The following is a 17,795-nucleotide window of genomic DNA, read 5'->3' as shown; positions in this document are numbered from 1 at the left end:
CTCCACTACATGATCAATGTGCTCTTAATTGACAAGAACAAAACCCCCAATAGACTGAGGGCTGGTATCTACAATAAAACTGACTTCTTCTCTAGGACCATGACATTTGGGGGGAGGAGGGAAGGATACCATTTATTTTTCATCTAAAAGACTGAACAAGAAACTGCAGAGATGAGGGAGCAATCTTCCTAAAGATTCTGACTGTTACATGGTGATCACTTAGTCAAACACCTTTCAACCAGAGACTTGGTGTCAGCCATTTCACACCGGGGAAAACGTCAGGCATGTGAAAATGTCAGACTCTGGTTTTCCTTCTTTGTGTTATATAACTCAGACCGTGGTTGATGGAAAATAAGATGGTATTATTTTGGAAATGATTCTGGAGAGATATGCTAACATGATACAATTTCTTGTTGAGAAGGTCTATTGCTTGCAAATGTTTTGTGTGTGCATCTGGCTTATTTTAATCACGAGGATGTAGTACCTCTAACAATGTCTGCAAATGTAGAACTTTTGGGCTGGTAAGTTCTCCCAGTAAACGGAGCGTTTTCATATGCGTGCACACACACGCACACACGCATTTACCTTAGGCCACTCTTAGAGGCATGTTTTGGAGTCAATGGCGAGAGATGCTCAGAGACGCACAAAGATGCTCTGGACAGAGAAGCACACGCCCGCCCCCCGGGCGGCTCCGCCACCCACCTGAGTGCCCAGGGCCTGGATGTCGTGCTCGAACGTGGTGTGCATTCTCTGCAAGGTCTCCACCGTGTTCTGGTCTCTCCCCAGCTCCTCGGGGAGTTTCTTGTGCTTGTCCTGTATGCGCCCAAAGATCTCCTTGGCATCGTGGTAAAACTTGTGCAGTTCGTAGGAGGCAGCGAGGATCTGGGTTCTGGTGTCAATGAGCTCCAGCAGGTCGGCCCAGGCTTCGTTGAGCCCGTCCTTCCACTCGGCGATGGTGGCGGCGTCCGAATGGCCCGAGTTGATGAGCTCGTCTGCCATGTGATTGACTGTGTCCACGCGCTCCTGCCCAATGTTCCCTGTGTCCCGAGCAAATTCCCGGAACCGTTCCTGTAGCATCTGAAACAGATGAGCGTAAGGAAATCAGTGAGACTATTGTGAACATTTTGCTTCTCGATCACATGAACGTCCTTTGGAAAGAAACAAGGAGGATGCATGACTGGACGACAGATCTCAGCTCTAAGACCTATTATCAATCGGAATTCCTTCCCATTCATTCACTGGAACCCGAGTAAGGCACCGGCTCCATGTCCTTTTTCTAGAGAAAGGGGCACAGAGAGGTTAAACAACCTAACTCCAAGTCGCCCAGTGATGAAAACAGAGTTGAAATTAAATCCCATGACCTTGGCGCACAGGGCGTTTTATCTGCTCACAAAGAATGCAGACGGCCAACCACACCCATTGGTCACCGCACACCCACTCGTGCTCTGCCCGGTACTTGCCGTGACGTGCTCGTAGTCCTGCCCCAGTTCATGCGACCCTGCGACCACCTCCCTCTCCGCGATCCACTGTTCCAGGTCGTCCACCTCCCGGTTGAGCTGGAAGAGCCGGTGCCTCTCGTCCAGCTTGCCTCTCCGCTCCTCCGCCAGGTCCTTCAGACCCGCGTACAGCTTGTCCACTTTGGACTGCCTCATGCTGATGCGCTCACTGAAAGGGGGGAGGCGGTGGGGGAGAAGGACTTAATGTCAAAGTTCCTTGAGGGAGAAAACAAACGGGGTGGGAAGGAAGCTCTGGTTAACCTATTTAGCCTAAAACATACAACAAAACTCTCCAGTTTGACTTCAACTCCAAGTAAAGAAGAGCCAACATGTAAGCGAGTCGTAATTAAGGCCCAAGGCCACCCTGACACGATGGAGGGAGAGACTCTAACTGTACTGCTGGCTCTGCAGGTCAGGATTTCCTCTGACGTTTGACGTTAATGCAAAATCCAGGAGCCGCCCCCATTCTCAGGTACCATGCTGCCAAGGGACAGGTGGTACCCCTGAACGGCACACGCCTGTACCTCTCTGGGCTGTATGCTCTCCTTGGCCAGGAGGGCAGGCCCTGCCCTGCTGCTCCCCACGGGCCCTGGGTGCACTGCATCCCCCCTCTTCCTCCCCTCATCCCCAGAATGACTGTCTTATAACAGGAAAGCAAAGAGGCGAGGCTTCCTGATGCCTGTCCCTGGAAGCTGGGAAGGCCGCTTTCTGGGAATCCTGAGCACGAACACCCGAGAGACCCCATCTCCAACCTGCCTTGGGTAACGCACAAGGCCTATTCCTTTCCTCCCGAGTCCGTTACAAACACAGAAAACCTAGAGTGACGGCCACTGGAGGTAATACAGGGGCCTGGCACAGAGTTGGGAGTGCCACACGCACCTCTTTCATCTATTTCTAAGGCATTCTAGAACTTGAATTGTGAGGCAGGAGGTGGTATCCTTTGGTTCTTCCCGGAGCCCTTTTACTTAATAGGTCCACTTCTGTCTCCTAGCGACTACTAGTAATTAAACTACCCCATTCCTCTTAGAACTAGAAATTACTTTCCCAGACTGGATGACCCTTTCAACACACTGTAGGCGCTTTGATAATGTATCTGTGCAAATCACTCTGCACTCCTGACTCCAGTCACCAATGGTCTTTCAATAGGGCCCTGACCAGGAGATATTTCACTGATGAGAGCCATTTCCTACGTAACAGCTCACCCTCCTGGGCAGCACAGGCCTACTGGTCTGTTACAAAGCTGCTTCTCAAAGCTCTATGGTGCCAGTTACTCAGATGAGCGCCAGCCGAAGCTTCGGCACAGGTGAAGTAAGAGGCCCTCACTGGAGAGCTGGTAACCCTGGACAAACGGCATCACCTTTCGGGATGGCTGTCGGCCACCAGGGCCCGGCTGGTCTTGGAGAGCTGATGCACCGTCTCCGCATAGTCCTCCACCGCCTGCTCCAAAATCTGGTGCTTCTTCAACATGGAAACGGCACTCTGCTCATCCTGCAAAGAGATGCCACCACCGTCCCCTCAGGCCCAATACCACCTAACAGAGGCAGGATGCTGCGTGGTGGGGCAAGAGGAAAGACTCGGAGAAAGGAAAACCCAGAAGCGTGACATGGGCAGTGGAACACAGAAGCATTTCAGGAGTGTCAGAATGGCCTCGCCGGCGTGGCTCAGTGGTTGAGTGTCAACCTATGAACCAGGAGGTCGCAGTAAGATTCCTGGTCAGGTCAGGGCACATGCCCAGGTTGTGGGCTTGATCCCCAGTGTGGGGCGTGCAGGAGGCAGCTGATCAATGATTCTCTCTCATCACTGATGTTTCTATCTTTCTCCCTTTCCCTTCCTCTCTGAAATCAATACAAATATATTTAAAAAACAAAAACAAAAAAATAGTGTCAGCATGAACGTCGTGCGAAGGACGAAGGTGAGGTAAGGGGATGACTGAGACCCTCTGAGGCAGGAAGGAAAGCCCAGGCACAGCCAGTGTGTGCTGAGGCTGCGACGACTCACAGTGAAACAGACAACTGGGTCTCACAGCATTCTGGAGCCTGGAAATAGTTGCAAATGGTCTTAAAAGTATCACGTGTATGTTATATAAGTTAGGTAACCCTATAACTAGAGAGTGTAAGAAGGGTTCTGGCAAATTTAAATTTAAAAATATATATATAGGATGATCCATTGTTAATGACATGCCAGGACTCGGACAATGAAATCCCAGCCACCTTTGTGCACCAGGGTGCCCCATGACATGCAAAGGCAGCAATGAGATGTTACACAAAGACATGGCAGTCAGCAAAAAGCTCGGGGGAGAGGCTCAGGCTCTTCCAGGGAAAGGGTGCATCCAGCTTCCCCCCTGGGGGGCGGACCCTCTCACCTTGGCCTTCTCCTCAGACATCATGTACAGCTCCTGCTCACTCATCCACGCCTCGGCCTCGGCCGCGTCGAAGTAGTACTGCTGGGCCCTCTGCGCCTCCTCCAGCCGCCGGTGCCGCTTCTCCGTCTCCTCGATGAGGAGGCCCCACAGCTGCCGCAGGTCGGCGAGCCTCTGCCGGATGGCCTCGGCGTTCAGGCTGCTGCTGTCGGTGACGATGCTCTGGCTCCTCTCGAAGATGTCATCGATGCGAGGCTGGTGCCCCTGGATTTCCTTCTGGAGGGTCTGTGGGAGCAGGAACACACACAAAGGTTTGCGAAACAGCAACACCATGTTGTTTATGCCAAGCTGGGAGGGCCAAGGGGCAGGCGCCAGCCTTCAGAGCTCCCCCACTCTCCGCCTTCTAATTTGAAGCAGTATTTATCAGACTGAGGTAACCCGAGCAGAAACGCTTACCTGGTTTTTCTTTATCAACAGCTGCACAGTCTGGAGGTTGTGGCCATGATCCGTGGAAGTTGCCAGAGGCATCCTCTCTCCAACCCACAACTGGAGAATTGTAAACAAGTGGTCAGGGCCGCGCAAAGAGAACAAATATCTGACGTGAGCAAGTACGGCGGGGAAGAGCAGGGAGGCCGGGGTGAGAGGAAGTGTGTTCGATCCTCCTGGAAGGCCGCGGAGGAGCCCGCCCTGCTCTGACACTGGGCGCGCACTCTCTTGCCCCATCCGCAATGTCTTGCCCTGGCTGGTGTGCTAAATGGTTAGAGCGTGGATCTGTGCACTGTAGGGTCTCATGTTTGATTCCCGGTCAGGGTACATATGTGGGTTGCAGGTACAACCCTGGCCCCATTTGGGGCACGTATGGTAGGCAACCAATCCATGTGTCGCTCTCACATCGATGTCTCTCTCCCTCTCTCTCTAAAAAGCAATGGAAAAAATATCCTCAGGTGAGGATTAAACAAAAACTTACTGTTCTAGTGTCTCAGTGGTTGAGTATCGACATATGAACCAGGAGGTCACAGTTTGAATCCCAGTCAGGGCACATGCCCCGGTTGTGGGCTTGGTCCCCAGTGTGGGGCATACAGGAGGCAGCCAATCAATGATTCTCTCTCATCACTGATGTTTCTCTCTCTCTTTCCCTCTAGCTTCCTCTCTGAAATCAATAAAAAATAATAATAAATAAATAAAGACACTCGAGAATATCTTTATAAAAACCGGACAGAAAAATGGAGTTGCATTTCACGTGAGCAGGGAAAGAACCCTCAGAGTGTACATGATGCCAGCCTTCAAAGTTCCGCTCACCCACGTGACCCACAGTGAAACCCACAAGAGGCCAGAACACTGGCTCCAGAGAGGCCAGGCCAGGAGGTGTACAGGAAAGCTGCTTGTGCAGTAGGGGTCTACTCACGATCTCGTCCTCCACATCCCTGTTGAACTGGTGGATCTCTTTGGAGGCCAGCAGGTTGTGCTTCCGTTCATTCAGGGGCTCCAGCAGCTCCATGAACTTGGTCTGCACGGTGAGGCGCTTGCTGTCCACCTCGTCGGGGCTCTCCCCCTCCTGACTCAGGGCCTGGGCCTGGCTCTGCAGCTCTTCGATCTCCTTCTTCCGCACCTCCATCTGGTTCTCCAGCATCTGAGGGCAGAGAACAGACCCCCTTTCAACCAGAGATGAGGGCAACTCGGACAGTCCTATAAAATGTTTGTTTTGGGCACTGGCCAAAATGGAAGGTTGAGGAATATAAATGTATATAGTGGAGAGTCTAAAAAAGTGTTTCCTAACATGTATCAAACTATCCATTGGCATCCCACTCTGTGGGCTGATGTAAAAAATAAAAAAATCCCTTTCTAAGATTTTGAAATTTGGGAGAACATTTACATTTCTCCAGGAAATGGGAGAAAAATAAAAGGGAAAACAAAAGAATTATGGGGCAAATTTCTTGCACCCTGAACCACTCAGATAACTGTCATATATATCTAGATGTTATTTAGCAAAGCCAACATGAATACCTTCCTTCATGTATTTATAAACTTACATTCAGTTCATGCAGAACTGAATGAAATGAATATTTATTCAACTGTTAAATCATGGGTCCTCAAACTACGGCCCGCGGGCCACATGCGGCCCACCGAGGACATTTATCCGGCCCGCCGGGTGTTTTTGCCGCCGCTGCCTGTCCTGCTTAGCAGCCGACAGTCCCGGGCCCGCAGTGCGCATGTGTGGAATGTGCGCCGCACTCTCCGACTCCCCTCCTTCTCTCTGAGGGACAGTGAACTGGCCCCCTGTTTAAAAAGTTTGAGGACCCCTGTGTTAAATGGTGGGACCATCCATCAACTAAAACGATGATGATAAAAAGAATATTCCCGTGCACAAACACCCACTACTTCTACTGATATTGTTTCTTTCCAGTTGGTTCTGGAAACGTCCCATGATGCTATGGGAGCTAACACTTGACTGGGTTAAAACCCCTTCACACAGAGGGTGGATGGCTGTGGACGAGTTAGGACTCTGGCAGTAAAACAGAAACAGTCCACGCAGGTGGTTGCCCTGCCCACTCGCCTGCTGCTTTTTCAGCAGGATGTTGACGCTGGTCAGGTCTTTGCCGTAGTCATCGGACTGAATCTGGCTCTCCAGGCCGTGCAGCCATTTGTCCAGATCTGCGCAGCTCTGGGTGAAGAGTTCAGCCTTGTTCGCATCGAAGAGCCGCTGGGCCTTGGTCTGGGTGGTGGATTCAAGGACTTCCCACATTTTATGTAAACCGGTGAGTTTCTCCTTCACCACGGCTTCTGTCTCGGGCTTTTCTGAAATGAGCTGCATTCCTTCCTAGAAAACGCAAACCACCGTGGTGATAAACAAACAGTTTGCTAAAGAGCAAGTGTCACTCACTGTGAAAAACGAACCTGAGATGAGTTGGTTAGTGATTTACACACACACACACACCCTCACCCCACACGCAGTCTTTCCACGTGAAGTTACTGCTTGATAAACTGACGATGACCGAGTCTGTGCACCGGCTTCCATGAGAGACGAGCAGGAAATGATCACTGCACATGGGACTTGTTTCAACCGGGGCAACGGGACATTTCATGCTAATAACCTAACACTTCATCCCCTCCACGCACCCCAAAAAGACCAGGACACATTGTTTTAACTGTCCCGAGTCTGAAACAATCTAACAAGTGTCAAGGAAGAGAAGGGAGGGTGGGGACCTTCACCACATTCACTTATGCTCTTGCAGCACAGAATCTCCCTGGGCTGAAACAACACATTTTAAATTATTACAGTGACCAGAATACAGTACTCACACAAGAAAAATGGGGAAATTTAAAAATACATAGTATCTCTAAATTCTGTGCGACCGGACTAATCAGTCTCTGTCCCAGTCCTATACACGGACGACGGCAAGGACAGCAGGGCCCCTGCCCTGGGCTCAGCCCATCGTGGGCGGCAGGCGGGACGCACACAGAACCTGCACCCCCCGCACCCGTGGGAAGGCCCGGGGCCTGCGCACCAGCCGGAGGGTTTCTGCTGGGTGCGAGTCAGGCACTGGACGCGGGACGACGACGGACTGCGTAACTTTTGTATGTGGCCAAGTGTGACTCAGACGTGCTGGGAAACGTGTTAACGAAAAGGGGCTCATGTCCACCCAGTCCGTTTCCTCACCGTGGGAACGGCAGCTCATCAGACGCGGTAACTCACCTTCTCAATTTTGTCAAGCCATTCTTTGTTGGACGCGAGTTCTGCCATAAACGCTTGATGCTTTAACCATTTACTGTGCAGGTTTCTGGCTTCATCGTAAGACATGTCCTGGGCGGTAAGCATCTTTTCGTTGATCCAGAGAGACAGCTGGGGAAAGAGAAACACGGAACAGGAAGGCCTCAGAGACCGGGATCACAGACACCGGCCCTTTCTCTGACGGGAAAGAGTCGCGTTATGTTGTACGAGGCTCGCTGTGCGTGTTTCCGTGTGGAGACAACCGAGCACGGACGTTACCGCTGTGACCTGCCAGGACAGGCAGCCCCGCCGTGCGGAGGCGGGACCGGAGCCACGCTCCACACTCGGCCTCTCACCGTGAGTCCAGCAGCACCAGCGCTCCGAGCAGCTGTCCAAGTGTTCAGCACTCTCAACCTTCTCCTCCAAATACACACCTGGGCTACACCAGGTTAACTGTCTTTCACTCCACTTGGTAGGTTTTTACTCTTTTAATTCTGTTATTAAAAAAAAACCCAAAAACCCCTCCTCTCTTATCCCTCGCTCCCCTTCACGGAGGTATTTATGGGAATGCCCCAAAGCGTACATAACTAGCTCCCAGTTCGGGCAAGGCAGCGATGATGCCCTCTCCTGCACATGTGAGTCACCTTCACCCCTTTCTCTACAGCCACTATTTCGCTGCAGGGCCTTCTATTCAGACCAAGACCACTTCACCGGACTGGATTCAGACCAACGTGTCGACGTGGCCCTGGACCCTGGAAGCCTCACAGAGCCTGCCAGCTGCTGACAGATCTGAGAAGGGAGTTCTCTGCTGAGGCCCAGGCCAGGAGTCAGCCCAGTCCCGGGCCCCAGGCCCCCGACACACTTCTCTTGCTGGCGCTCACCCCAATTCACCTGCTCCTCACTGCCTGCCTGCACTTGGCCATGCCAGTGTCCTAACTCCTCCCCCACACACCGTGCGAACCCAGGAAGAGCGTCTGTTTGCCCAGGTGGAAGGTACACGAAGGAATACAGCGTCAGCCCGAAGCAGAAGCAAACGTCTTCAGGGACCGCGCCCCTTCTCCTGCGTGACCTCCAGCAGCCACTCTCACACCTGTCCCTGCCACACAGATCTGCTCTCAACGCCTTCACAACCCTCCCTCCGGAGGGTTAGAAATGGCATCTAGAGCCCATAGAAACCCTCACAGGCTCAGCAGTTCCAAGGCCATTCGCCTGTACTCTGGGCTGCAGCCGGGAAAAGGCGTTCCCATACATTTGCCTAAACCAGGGGTCCTCAAACTTTTTAAACAGGGGGCCAGTTCACTGTCCCTCAGACCGTTGGAGGGCCGGACTATAGTTTAAAAAAAACTATGAACAAATTCCTATGCACACTGCACATATCTTATTTTGAAGTAAAAAAACAAAACGGCAAAAACACCTGCATGTGGCCCGCGGGCCGTAGTTTGAGGACGCCTGGCCTAAACAATACAAAGCCTGTTCTTTGGAAACGATGCCAAGGGGAGCAATGGGGGTCATAGGAGGACCCCCGGCCCTGAAGGGGCTGAACTCTGGGCATCATCCCTACCTTTCTCAGGCTACTCACCCACCATGCGGGAGGGAGTGGGGGTTGACAGCAAAAGGTAGAGACCTGTGATGTCACTCGTTACTGAGGGGAAAACCAGTAAATCTCATAAAGCCCTTTGTAAGCAAGGACCGTAGATCTGTTGTTACACAACAAAAGAGACACTAAATTTCCTACTTTAAAAGAGTTACCTACTTTCCAGTGACCTGAGCAGCTAAAATCTGAAATACTATGTCCATTCAATCTGAGGGGAAAAGAGATTAAAAGGAAACCAAACGGTAACATTTCCCCCTGTATTTTGTGTACACACACACACACACACACACACACACACGGATATTAAACACAATAGAAGGCATTTATTTATCCAATGGGCCAAGGACATGCACATATTTTTGCTATTCATAACTACCTACCCAAGAGAGGTTAAAAAATAAAAAAGAGCTACATAAAACGCAGAGGCTTATAAACAAATCTGCTCTTTGCTGAACACGCCACCCTACAGATACAGCCTCATGCGAGGCAGCAGTGATGCGGGTCTGTGGAACTTGCTGGTCATCTGTCCTCCTCAGCACTCTGGGATCAGAGCTACGTCTATTATTTGTGGGCATTTACGAAGGCCACTTGAGAATATAGTCATTCTCTGCAGAAAAAGAACACTGTGCAGACTGGAAAGGGATAGGAAAAAATGCTTTGGCACCAAATCAAGCTAAAAGGGAAGCATGGAGCTTACTATCCCTGTGCCACACCCGCCCAGTTACACTGTCCTCCTTAAAAAAAAACACCTCCATCCTCAGAAACTCTGGCTTAAAATGAGGCTGAAAGACAGAGTAATACAGATCACCCCTTTGCTTGTGCTTCAAACTCCAAGGGTTTTGAAACCCCGAACCTGACCTAAATTCCACCACCACACGACATCCCCCAGCAGACACTACGGCTGCACTAACGTAGTGAGACTCAGGGGAAGGAAAGACAAACCAGAGCAGCCCCAAGGAGACCTGAAGCACCTGCAGGACACACCCGCCCAGCCGAGCCCTTTCTGCACAGCCCAGCACTGGGGTAAGGGGCGGACTCCTTACAACTACAGATGCCAGTTTGCAACGAGTGTCAACAAAGACCCAGACTCACTAGGACTATCTGCTGTGATTCCACTGGGAGGGACCATCATTTTACGTTTACTTTTCCTACACGTTTCTATTTATGAATCCACACTTACGTGAATGGAAAACAGGGGCTGGAAATTTCAACCGGGTTTCTCCCAAGGGTCCTTTTGGTCCCCTCAACCTCCTGCTCATTTCCGGGCATTCACCTTCTCAAAGTTAGCCCAGGTTTCACCAGGGTCAGGTCAATGAATTTCACCTCACTAACTTGCCCTTTAAGTAAGAGCCTGGAATCCCATGGATCCACCATCCGCCCTAAGTACGGTCTGAGGTTAAAACAAGTCACTGATGGAGGGAAGCATCAGGGCTGTGCAGGGACTTGCAGTCGGTGGAACGCACAGCCCAGGCTGCACACATCTCCTGGTCCCGTTTACTCCCTCCAACGCGGAAGGGCCACCCGCTTTCACTGCCGCGCAGAGCGCAACGCCACACGGCCAACTTCAGACCCCATTACTCTCCGCTGTGCACTGTCCTGGGACATGAATGCCTCTCTAATGAGCCGTCTACTCAAATGGATTATTCATGCTCGAGTCACTGGCAGGGGCAGGCACTCTTGTCTTCAGCCTGCCTGGCTCCAGGCAAATTCCCCGGAGACCTAGATCCATCAATGTGGTGCTGCAGGCAGACAGACCCTAAACGGCGTAATTTAGGGACTTGCCTTCTTAAGGTTTAGCTGCTGGAGCACACTGCCAGATCCACAGCAAGACAGCAGTTTAATGGACGTGAAAGGCTGCTCTAACACAACTGTTGGTAGAGCCGTATGTCCTTTCACACACAGCCACACATTCACATGGCAGGTGTTTGTGATGATCTGAGCCACGTTCTTAAGCATCCCACTTGACCCCGTCCCCACACTGCCCCCCAAAGCCCCTACAGCCTCACCTGGATATTCTTTACCCCATTCTTGCCTCTGGGTAATTTAGTCTAAAAAGCTAGAGCGGCCCAGGCCACACCACTGTTCTCTGGCACCCAGAGAAAGACGACGCGGCCCGGAACGCACACACGTGAAGTCAGCTAGAGGCGTCTCTCCAACCACGCCTGCAGCGAGACCGCGCTTCTCCGGCTAACCGTGGTTTCCCAAGCTTGTTTATGCACGTACTCAGGGAGCACAAAGCAGTATAAGAACCACAGGTTAACACCACATGTTAAAAGTCAGAGTTTGAAGTCAGGCTGATTGCTCTTGGCATATTAGACATCACTCTAAGGAGGCTGAAAGGTGGATATTTTAAGGTCTTAAGTGAATAAGAAACTTGAAATGTATCTTTTAAATCTCTGCTTCTTAACTGGGTAGCCAGTTCTAGTTCCTTCCAGCCCACTGGAAAGACTGGACATTGCTTTAAGCAGTTCAAGTATTCAATGCTTTTAGGCTACAGACTATCCTAGGACATCGCTGTCTGGTATCAAGTTCTTAGATGATGGAAACATTCTCCACCTGCATTGCCCAGTGTGGCAGCCACCAACCACAGGTGGCTACTGAGCACTCAAAAAACAGCTGCACTCTTCATTTTATTTCATTTTAATTAACGTAAAATGAAATGGCCACATGTGGCTAGTGTCTACTGCAACGGACAGCACAGCTCTGGCCTGTAATATTCCAGCTTACAATAATCTAGTCACTCTAAGTGGTAAGTTGTAGCTGGAGAACTGGCATGACCATACTGCCCACCTGAAAACCATGTGATATGAATTTCTGGCCTCTGTTTTATTTCAGGGGCTCTTCGGCCAAATTGCTGGCTGGCTCTTGCTAGAAACCAGGAAGGGAGAGGTGAGAGGGAGACGTACCTCCTGACAATCTTGCAGGAATTTCTGAAGATCCCTGTTGTCCTTCAGTCTCATCAGAAGCTCACTGGCTGCTTCTCGATTCTTCCTGTGTCTGTTATAATGACAATAAGAACATTTTTTTAAAATTAGAAAATCTGGAAACACAGACTTCACAATTCGATCTCTTCCCCGGGTCTCCACGTATGCTGAAAAGTTTGCTTACAGCTCTCAATTATGCCAAGGAGACAAGATAAACAAGAGCTCTCAGCATCCTCCAAATGAGTGAGTCATGGTGCAAGAGAGAGCAAAACACCTGTCTAAGCCACACAACAGGCCAAGGACGCAGTCAAATGAGCCGTACAAACCTGGTGCTTCCTAATCTAGTGCTGGGGGAGGGGACCCTGAGCTCGCAGGTGTACAAACCCCCATTTTAGACACCGTGAACCTATCTCCGAGGAACCTGTAACTGGGTGACAGGGCATGTACATGGCTAAGAAAATATAGATGGGGAGGTCTGAGTTTTTCATTCTGATTCCCAAAGCAATTTCATGCTTATGTGCCTGGGCAAGGTCTCTCCCCCGACCCTGCCAGTCCCCATGGCAGGGCTGGGAGAGATCACAAACTCTGCTTCTCCACAATGACAAACAGCACTTGCTGCTGACTGACTTTTTTTTTTTTTAAATAATATATTTTTATTGATTTCAGAGAGGAAGGGAGAAAAACATCAATGATGAGAAAGAATCATTGATTGGCTGCCTCCTGCACACCCCCTACTGGGGATCGAACCTGCAACCAGGGCATGTGCCCTGATGGGGAATCAAACCATGACCTCCTGGTTCATAGGTCGATGCCCAACCACTGAGCCACCCTGACCAAACTGCTGACTGACTTTTAAAGAACCCTCCTCAAGGAGGAGCAAGAAAGATCTTCTAGCGATGCCATGGAATAGCGATGCCACGGAATAACGATGCCACGAAATAGAGATGCCACGCAATAGTGATGCCACGCAATAGCAATGCCACACGCCACATGTGCTGGCAAAACAAGTGGCAGCAGCAGCACTGCAGCCGTTATCTGCCTGGGGAATCAAAGGAAAACCCTCTGCCCCTACAGGCGCCAGTGACTGCAGAACGACAGGATAACGTGGATGGAGATGAACTGCCAGGTATGTGCCAGACACATACGATGACTAAATTTCTTTAGTTGAAAGGGGTCCCACGCTTCAGGAAAACAATCTTTTTTTTAAAAAATATATATTTTATTGATTTTTTACAGAGAGGAAGAGAGAGGGATAGAGAGTTAGAAACATCGATGAGAGAGAAACATCGATCAGCCGCCTCTTGCACACCCCCCACTGGGGATGTGCCCGCAACCAAGGTACATGCCCTTGACCGGAATCGAACCCGGGACCCTTGAGTCCGCAGGCCGACGCTCCATCCACTGAGCCAAACCGGTTTCGGCAGGAAAACAATCTTAATATGCTTATACCACTTAGACAAAATGCGAGAATAGAAAAATATTCCTTATATAATGCTAAAAGAAAAGGCTCACGTATAATTCAACGATATAAAACTCCACAGCACAATTAGAAGGTGAAAACTGAAATGGCATGTGCTAGGGATGAAATTAAAGGTAGTAGTCTCCCCCCACCCCCTGCCCGCCATTCCCAATTTTAGACATTCTGTTGTTTCTATAACAACAATAAAGGCCAATCCCCTTTACTTCATTGCTATCCTTTGTCAGAGACCAAAAGTTACAAATAACTTTTTTAATGTTGTTGGTGTATTTGGGCTAAAGTCATCTAAAAATGTGGGAGGGGAAGGAATGCCCAGAAAAGTTCTTCAAGCGCCCCACCCTCAGGTCCCAGTCACTAGTTGTGGGAGGTTTTAAGATGATAAAAAGAAAGCAAATTTCTTAGAAGGAGGTGATTAGAGTTGGAGTTAGTCAAAGCCCTTGAATGAAGGGACTTGTCACTCCCTTCCTCAGCATCTCACAACAGTACTGCAGCTGCAAGAAGAACCTATACTGGCAGTTACAACAGGACACGGGAATAAAAACAACTTCAAACACTGTCTGAGAAGATTCACTAAGAGAGAAATACAACCAGACAGAATCCTGAATGCATTTCTGAGATAATCAAGTCTTGGGTGCGCCCAGCAGGTGTGTGCCCAGGCAGTATTTTTCTTACAGTAGGACCATGAAGGAAAAGCTGAATGGTGACTTAGGGCCCCGTGTCCACATGACACAGAGCTATGGGGAGGGCGGGATGATGGCCTCTGAGTGATGTGCTCAGCAGACTGAGAGCAGCTATCTATGCAGGCGGCTGAGATGCTGCTGACTCAGAACACCCTCGAGAGAAGTGCGCGTGGCCTAACTGTTTACTAGTGGCGGCTGAAATCGTTCATGAAGCGAAACTCAGGAAGGTCTTTCAAAGCTGGGTCATGGATTTAATTATAGGGAAGGATCGTCTATAAAACTTGGCCGTAGTTTCCCACAGTCCTAAGAGCACTCTTTGTTTGGGGGCAAGGTTAAATCTCTGGCTGGATTTCCATCTCTCACCCCATCACAAGACCCAAAGGCGCCCTCATCACATGAGGCAGATGCTGGGTTAAACTCAGGTTCTTGGGAAAAGCACAGAACCACAGGAGCCTGGGGACTTCCAGCTTTTTCCCATGTGAGATGGGGCCTGACTCTATGGAGCTGACGCTGGTCCTTGCTCTCCCAGGATTTCCCGGTGGCTGGAATTCCCATCAGAGACAGGAAGCAGCAGAGCAGGCTGGGACAGCAGGCTCAGTCCCATCGTCCCACCAAGCCCCACCCACATCTGTTAAGAGCCAGTGTCTTTGTTCTAGAACTTTCTCATTTTAACAAACTCAGTGGTAACTGACAAGCTCTCTAGAATGTAAGCACGTGATAATGAAGGTGCACTCGAGGAGACCAGCTTCCTGGAAGCCTCAGAATGTTTCTGGGCAGGGGATCAGACCCAAGGTGCAGATGCTGACTTAGCTTGTGCCCTACAGCACCTGGAACTCAGACTTTCAGATCGTGAGGCCTCTGGGGACATTAAAATAGAACCAGAATTCAGTTAATACCATCCTGGGAGCTGACCAACGGCAAGCTCCCCTCCTCCTTTCTTATGCTTATGGATAGGAGAGGGTCCTCTTCCCATTTCTTTCTAAAACCAGAAATCCTAAGGAGGCCGTGGGATCCCAGGAGCCAGGCTCTCCGCCAAGGACAAAAGGGAGGTTAAGCCACACTGAGGCCTGATTGATGAATGTCCGCTCATATCCACCTGTTCCCAACAATCCCTCACAGCTACAGAATCGGGGAAGCTGCAAAGCAGTGCCTGAGCACACGTGTCCCTGAGGGCCAAGCCCACTGGCCGGAAATCAGCCCTGTGTGCCTACCTCGGAGGAGCATGGCGTATGGCGGTCACAAAAATGAGAGGTTTAACATCAGGGAGAAGGGAAATTTTTTTTCCTCTAGGTTTTCTCTTGCTCAATCCCTGCTTCTCACTCATTTAAGAGGGGTTTGGTGGAGGAAATTTTTCTTTTTTGTAGCTGTTTTAAAAGCAGTAGACACAGAATTACAATTAATCTGTTATACCCTATTCTAGAGTGGCATCCTTAGAACAAACATGAAATCAGTGCAGGAGACTGGGAGGAGCTTTATGGGGAAACAGTGATTCCCTTTCTCCTCCAAACCATAAAAAGTTAATCTGGCCCAGGGTTCCGGGTCCCGAGAGACCCTCTTGGGTGGGGTAAGCAGGGGAACACCTCAGCAAGTTCCTCCTGCTCACTGTACTTGGCGGCCGGAGAAGCCTTGAGGAAGGGCTTGTTTCTCGATGAATCAATCTCACAATAAGCCCTAAATGCAGCCCAGTCTGGGACCAGAGAAGATGAGTTGGAACAGAGGATAGTGACTGGCCAGCCTGCACCTCCCCCTTTAGTAATAACAAAGGCAGGGTGAGAATTAGAGGTGAAGGTCAGACAGTCCTTTAAGCAGGGAGAAAAACCTTTTAGAACTGCAAAACAAATAAATAAGCAAACAAATAGCTCTTTTAGAACTGCAAATAAATAGAATGGACACCCAATCAACCAATCGTAGAGCTGCCTTGGCAAAAGAGGAAAAGGGTCTTCTCCCACCTCATGGAAAAGATCCCTTACAGCGTTGCGCAAGCCAATTTTCTAAGGAAGGCCTGATGAGGCTCCTTTGTGGCTCTGCCAGGTCCTGGGGACCAGCAACGCCCCCCTGAGAGGCTTCGGGGCGTCTGTGGGCCCAGATGATGTGGGCGTGGCTGGGGAAGGTCTAGGGTCCCAGCAGGTGCCGTGCTTGCACCAAGGCTGGAAGGGCGTGGCTCATACCCGACGGCCACTCAGCGTTACTGCTCTCACAAGTCTCTGGGTGAGGATCCATCTGGTGTCTCAGGCTTTCCTTCCTTTTGTGGACACTTGTGCACGTCTTACAATGAGAATCACCATTTCAGGCAGCCATTTGCTGCTCGCGGCTTTTCGGTGATAGGCAGACCAAATTCTGCTAGGTGCCCATGCCCCACCCGCTGGGAAATTTATACCTACAGCCCCCAGGACTTCTGGCCAGTGACTAAGGTGCCTGAGAGCCCCAGGGTGCAAGACCCCCTCTGAGAGCCCCCGAACACTGTACCTGTCATCAATAGAGTCCACCTTCTCCTGGATGCGGTCCGAGTTGATGTTCCCATCGCTCACCAGCCTCCGGCCAGTCTCCACAACAGCGTTGATCTTCTCCTCGTTGGCGTCCATGGTGGTCATGAAGTCCTCTTGTTTCTTAATAGCTGCTTCAGCTCCTTCCAAGGTGGTGGGCATTTCGGTATGGGCCAAAACATATTCCTTATTTACAAAGAGAAAGAAACAGTCACAGGAGAACGAGACGTCATGAACCGCGATTCACTTTCAGCATAACGGAGACACTCCTTCCTGGGTCCTACATTCTCCTGCACCACACCTCACCGTATCTGCTCCGTTACTCACTACACTGGGAAATAATCCAAAGAACCGGATAAAACAAAAGTTGTAAGTGGGGGGTGGGGGGAGCTTGACAGGAAGAGGGGCTTGCGAAAGAGCTCCAACAAGAGTGGTAACAATATACCTGTCCCCCAAAGAACCAATTAATCCATGTCTGCCATATACATCTTACTCATCTCCGGGCCACACCTAATGAGGGACTCCGTAAGTGACTGAATTTCCCTAAAGGATTAAATGCTCTAAATTTTTCCGCAGAGGGAGGGAGGAGAGCAAGCAAAGCTTTGTGCGTCAGCCACAGGGGTCCTCTCACGTAGCCACGAGGGCAACAGTGACACAGCTTCCAAACCCTGACTTCCACAGCAGAGGAACAGCCCTGATGGTGCCGACCACCCTCGGCGGCTTTTCCTTCTCCAACCTCTGTGTTGTGTGTCATCGGGTGAAGGCCCTGTCTCATCTAAAACTAGGAAGACAGCCATTCGTTAAAAAAAAAAAGGCTGACTGAACAACTGAATGTGATACTACGAGGACATCCTGTGAACACAGGGGTCCTCAGTGGCAGCTGAAACCACCGCCCTGCGCGCAGGACAGACAGCCCCGCGGGTCCGGTCCTCCGCACCGCGCCGGGCTCGCTGCCTTAGGAGCCGGGGGAACCGTCTCCACACCATCCTCCCCATCGCATCCAGGGGTGTTTAAACCCATCTACAGGCAGCCAGGCCTGGTCGGGGAGGAGGCAAGGGAACGAGGCGCGTCAC

At 50.6% G+C, this 17,795-nt stretch overlaps 1 protein-coding gene across 3 annotated transcripts in view; it reads right to left on the bottom strand.

The window, feature by feature from the left end:
* The window catches only part of SPTBN1 (spectrin beta, non-erythrocytic 1), a 185,233-nt gene that overhangs the window by 17,838 nt on the left and 149,600 nt on the right, over nt 1-17,795 (bottom strand). For all 3 annotated transcript variants that reach the window (XM_054728110.1, XM_008162131.3, XM_028139908.2), the window contains 10 exons: nt 16,706-16,908; nt 12,065-12,155; nt 7,550-7,696; nt 6,410-6,673; nt 5,261-5,485; nt 4,312-4,401; nt 3,859-4,140; nt 2,854-2,984; nt 1,461-1,665; nt 703-1,077 (listed from right to left, as the gene is read on the bottom strand). In XM_054728110.1, coding sequence (XP_054584085.1) covers nt 703-1,077; nt 1,461-1,665; nt 2,854-2,984; nt 3,859-4,140; nt 4,312-4,401; nt 5,261-5,485; nt 6,410-6,673; nt 7,550-7,696; nt 12,065-12,155; nt 16,706-16,908 — 2,013 coding nt within the window. The remainder of the gene's footprint in view (nt 1-702; nt 1,078-1,460; nt 1,666-2,853; nt 2,985-3,858; nt 4,141-4,311; nt 4,402-5,260; nt 5,486-6,409; nt 6,674-7,549; nt 7,697-12,064; nt 12,156-16,705; nt 16,909-17,795) is intronic.

This window comes from Eptesicus fuscus, chromosome 16 (assembly GCF_027574615.1).
Source record: "Eptesicus fuscus isolate TK198812 chromosome 16, DD_ASM_mEF_20220401, whole genome shotgun sequence".
Lineage (NCBI taxonomy): Eukaryota > Metazoa > Chordata > Mammalia > Chiroptera > Vespertilionidae > Eptesicus > Eptesicus fuscus.
The sequence above is the reverse complement of the archived record's forward strand: the minus strand, read 5'-3'. Positions and strand labels throughout refer to the sequence as shown.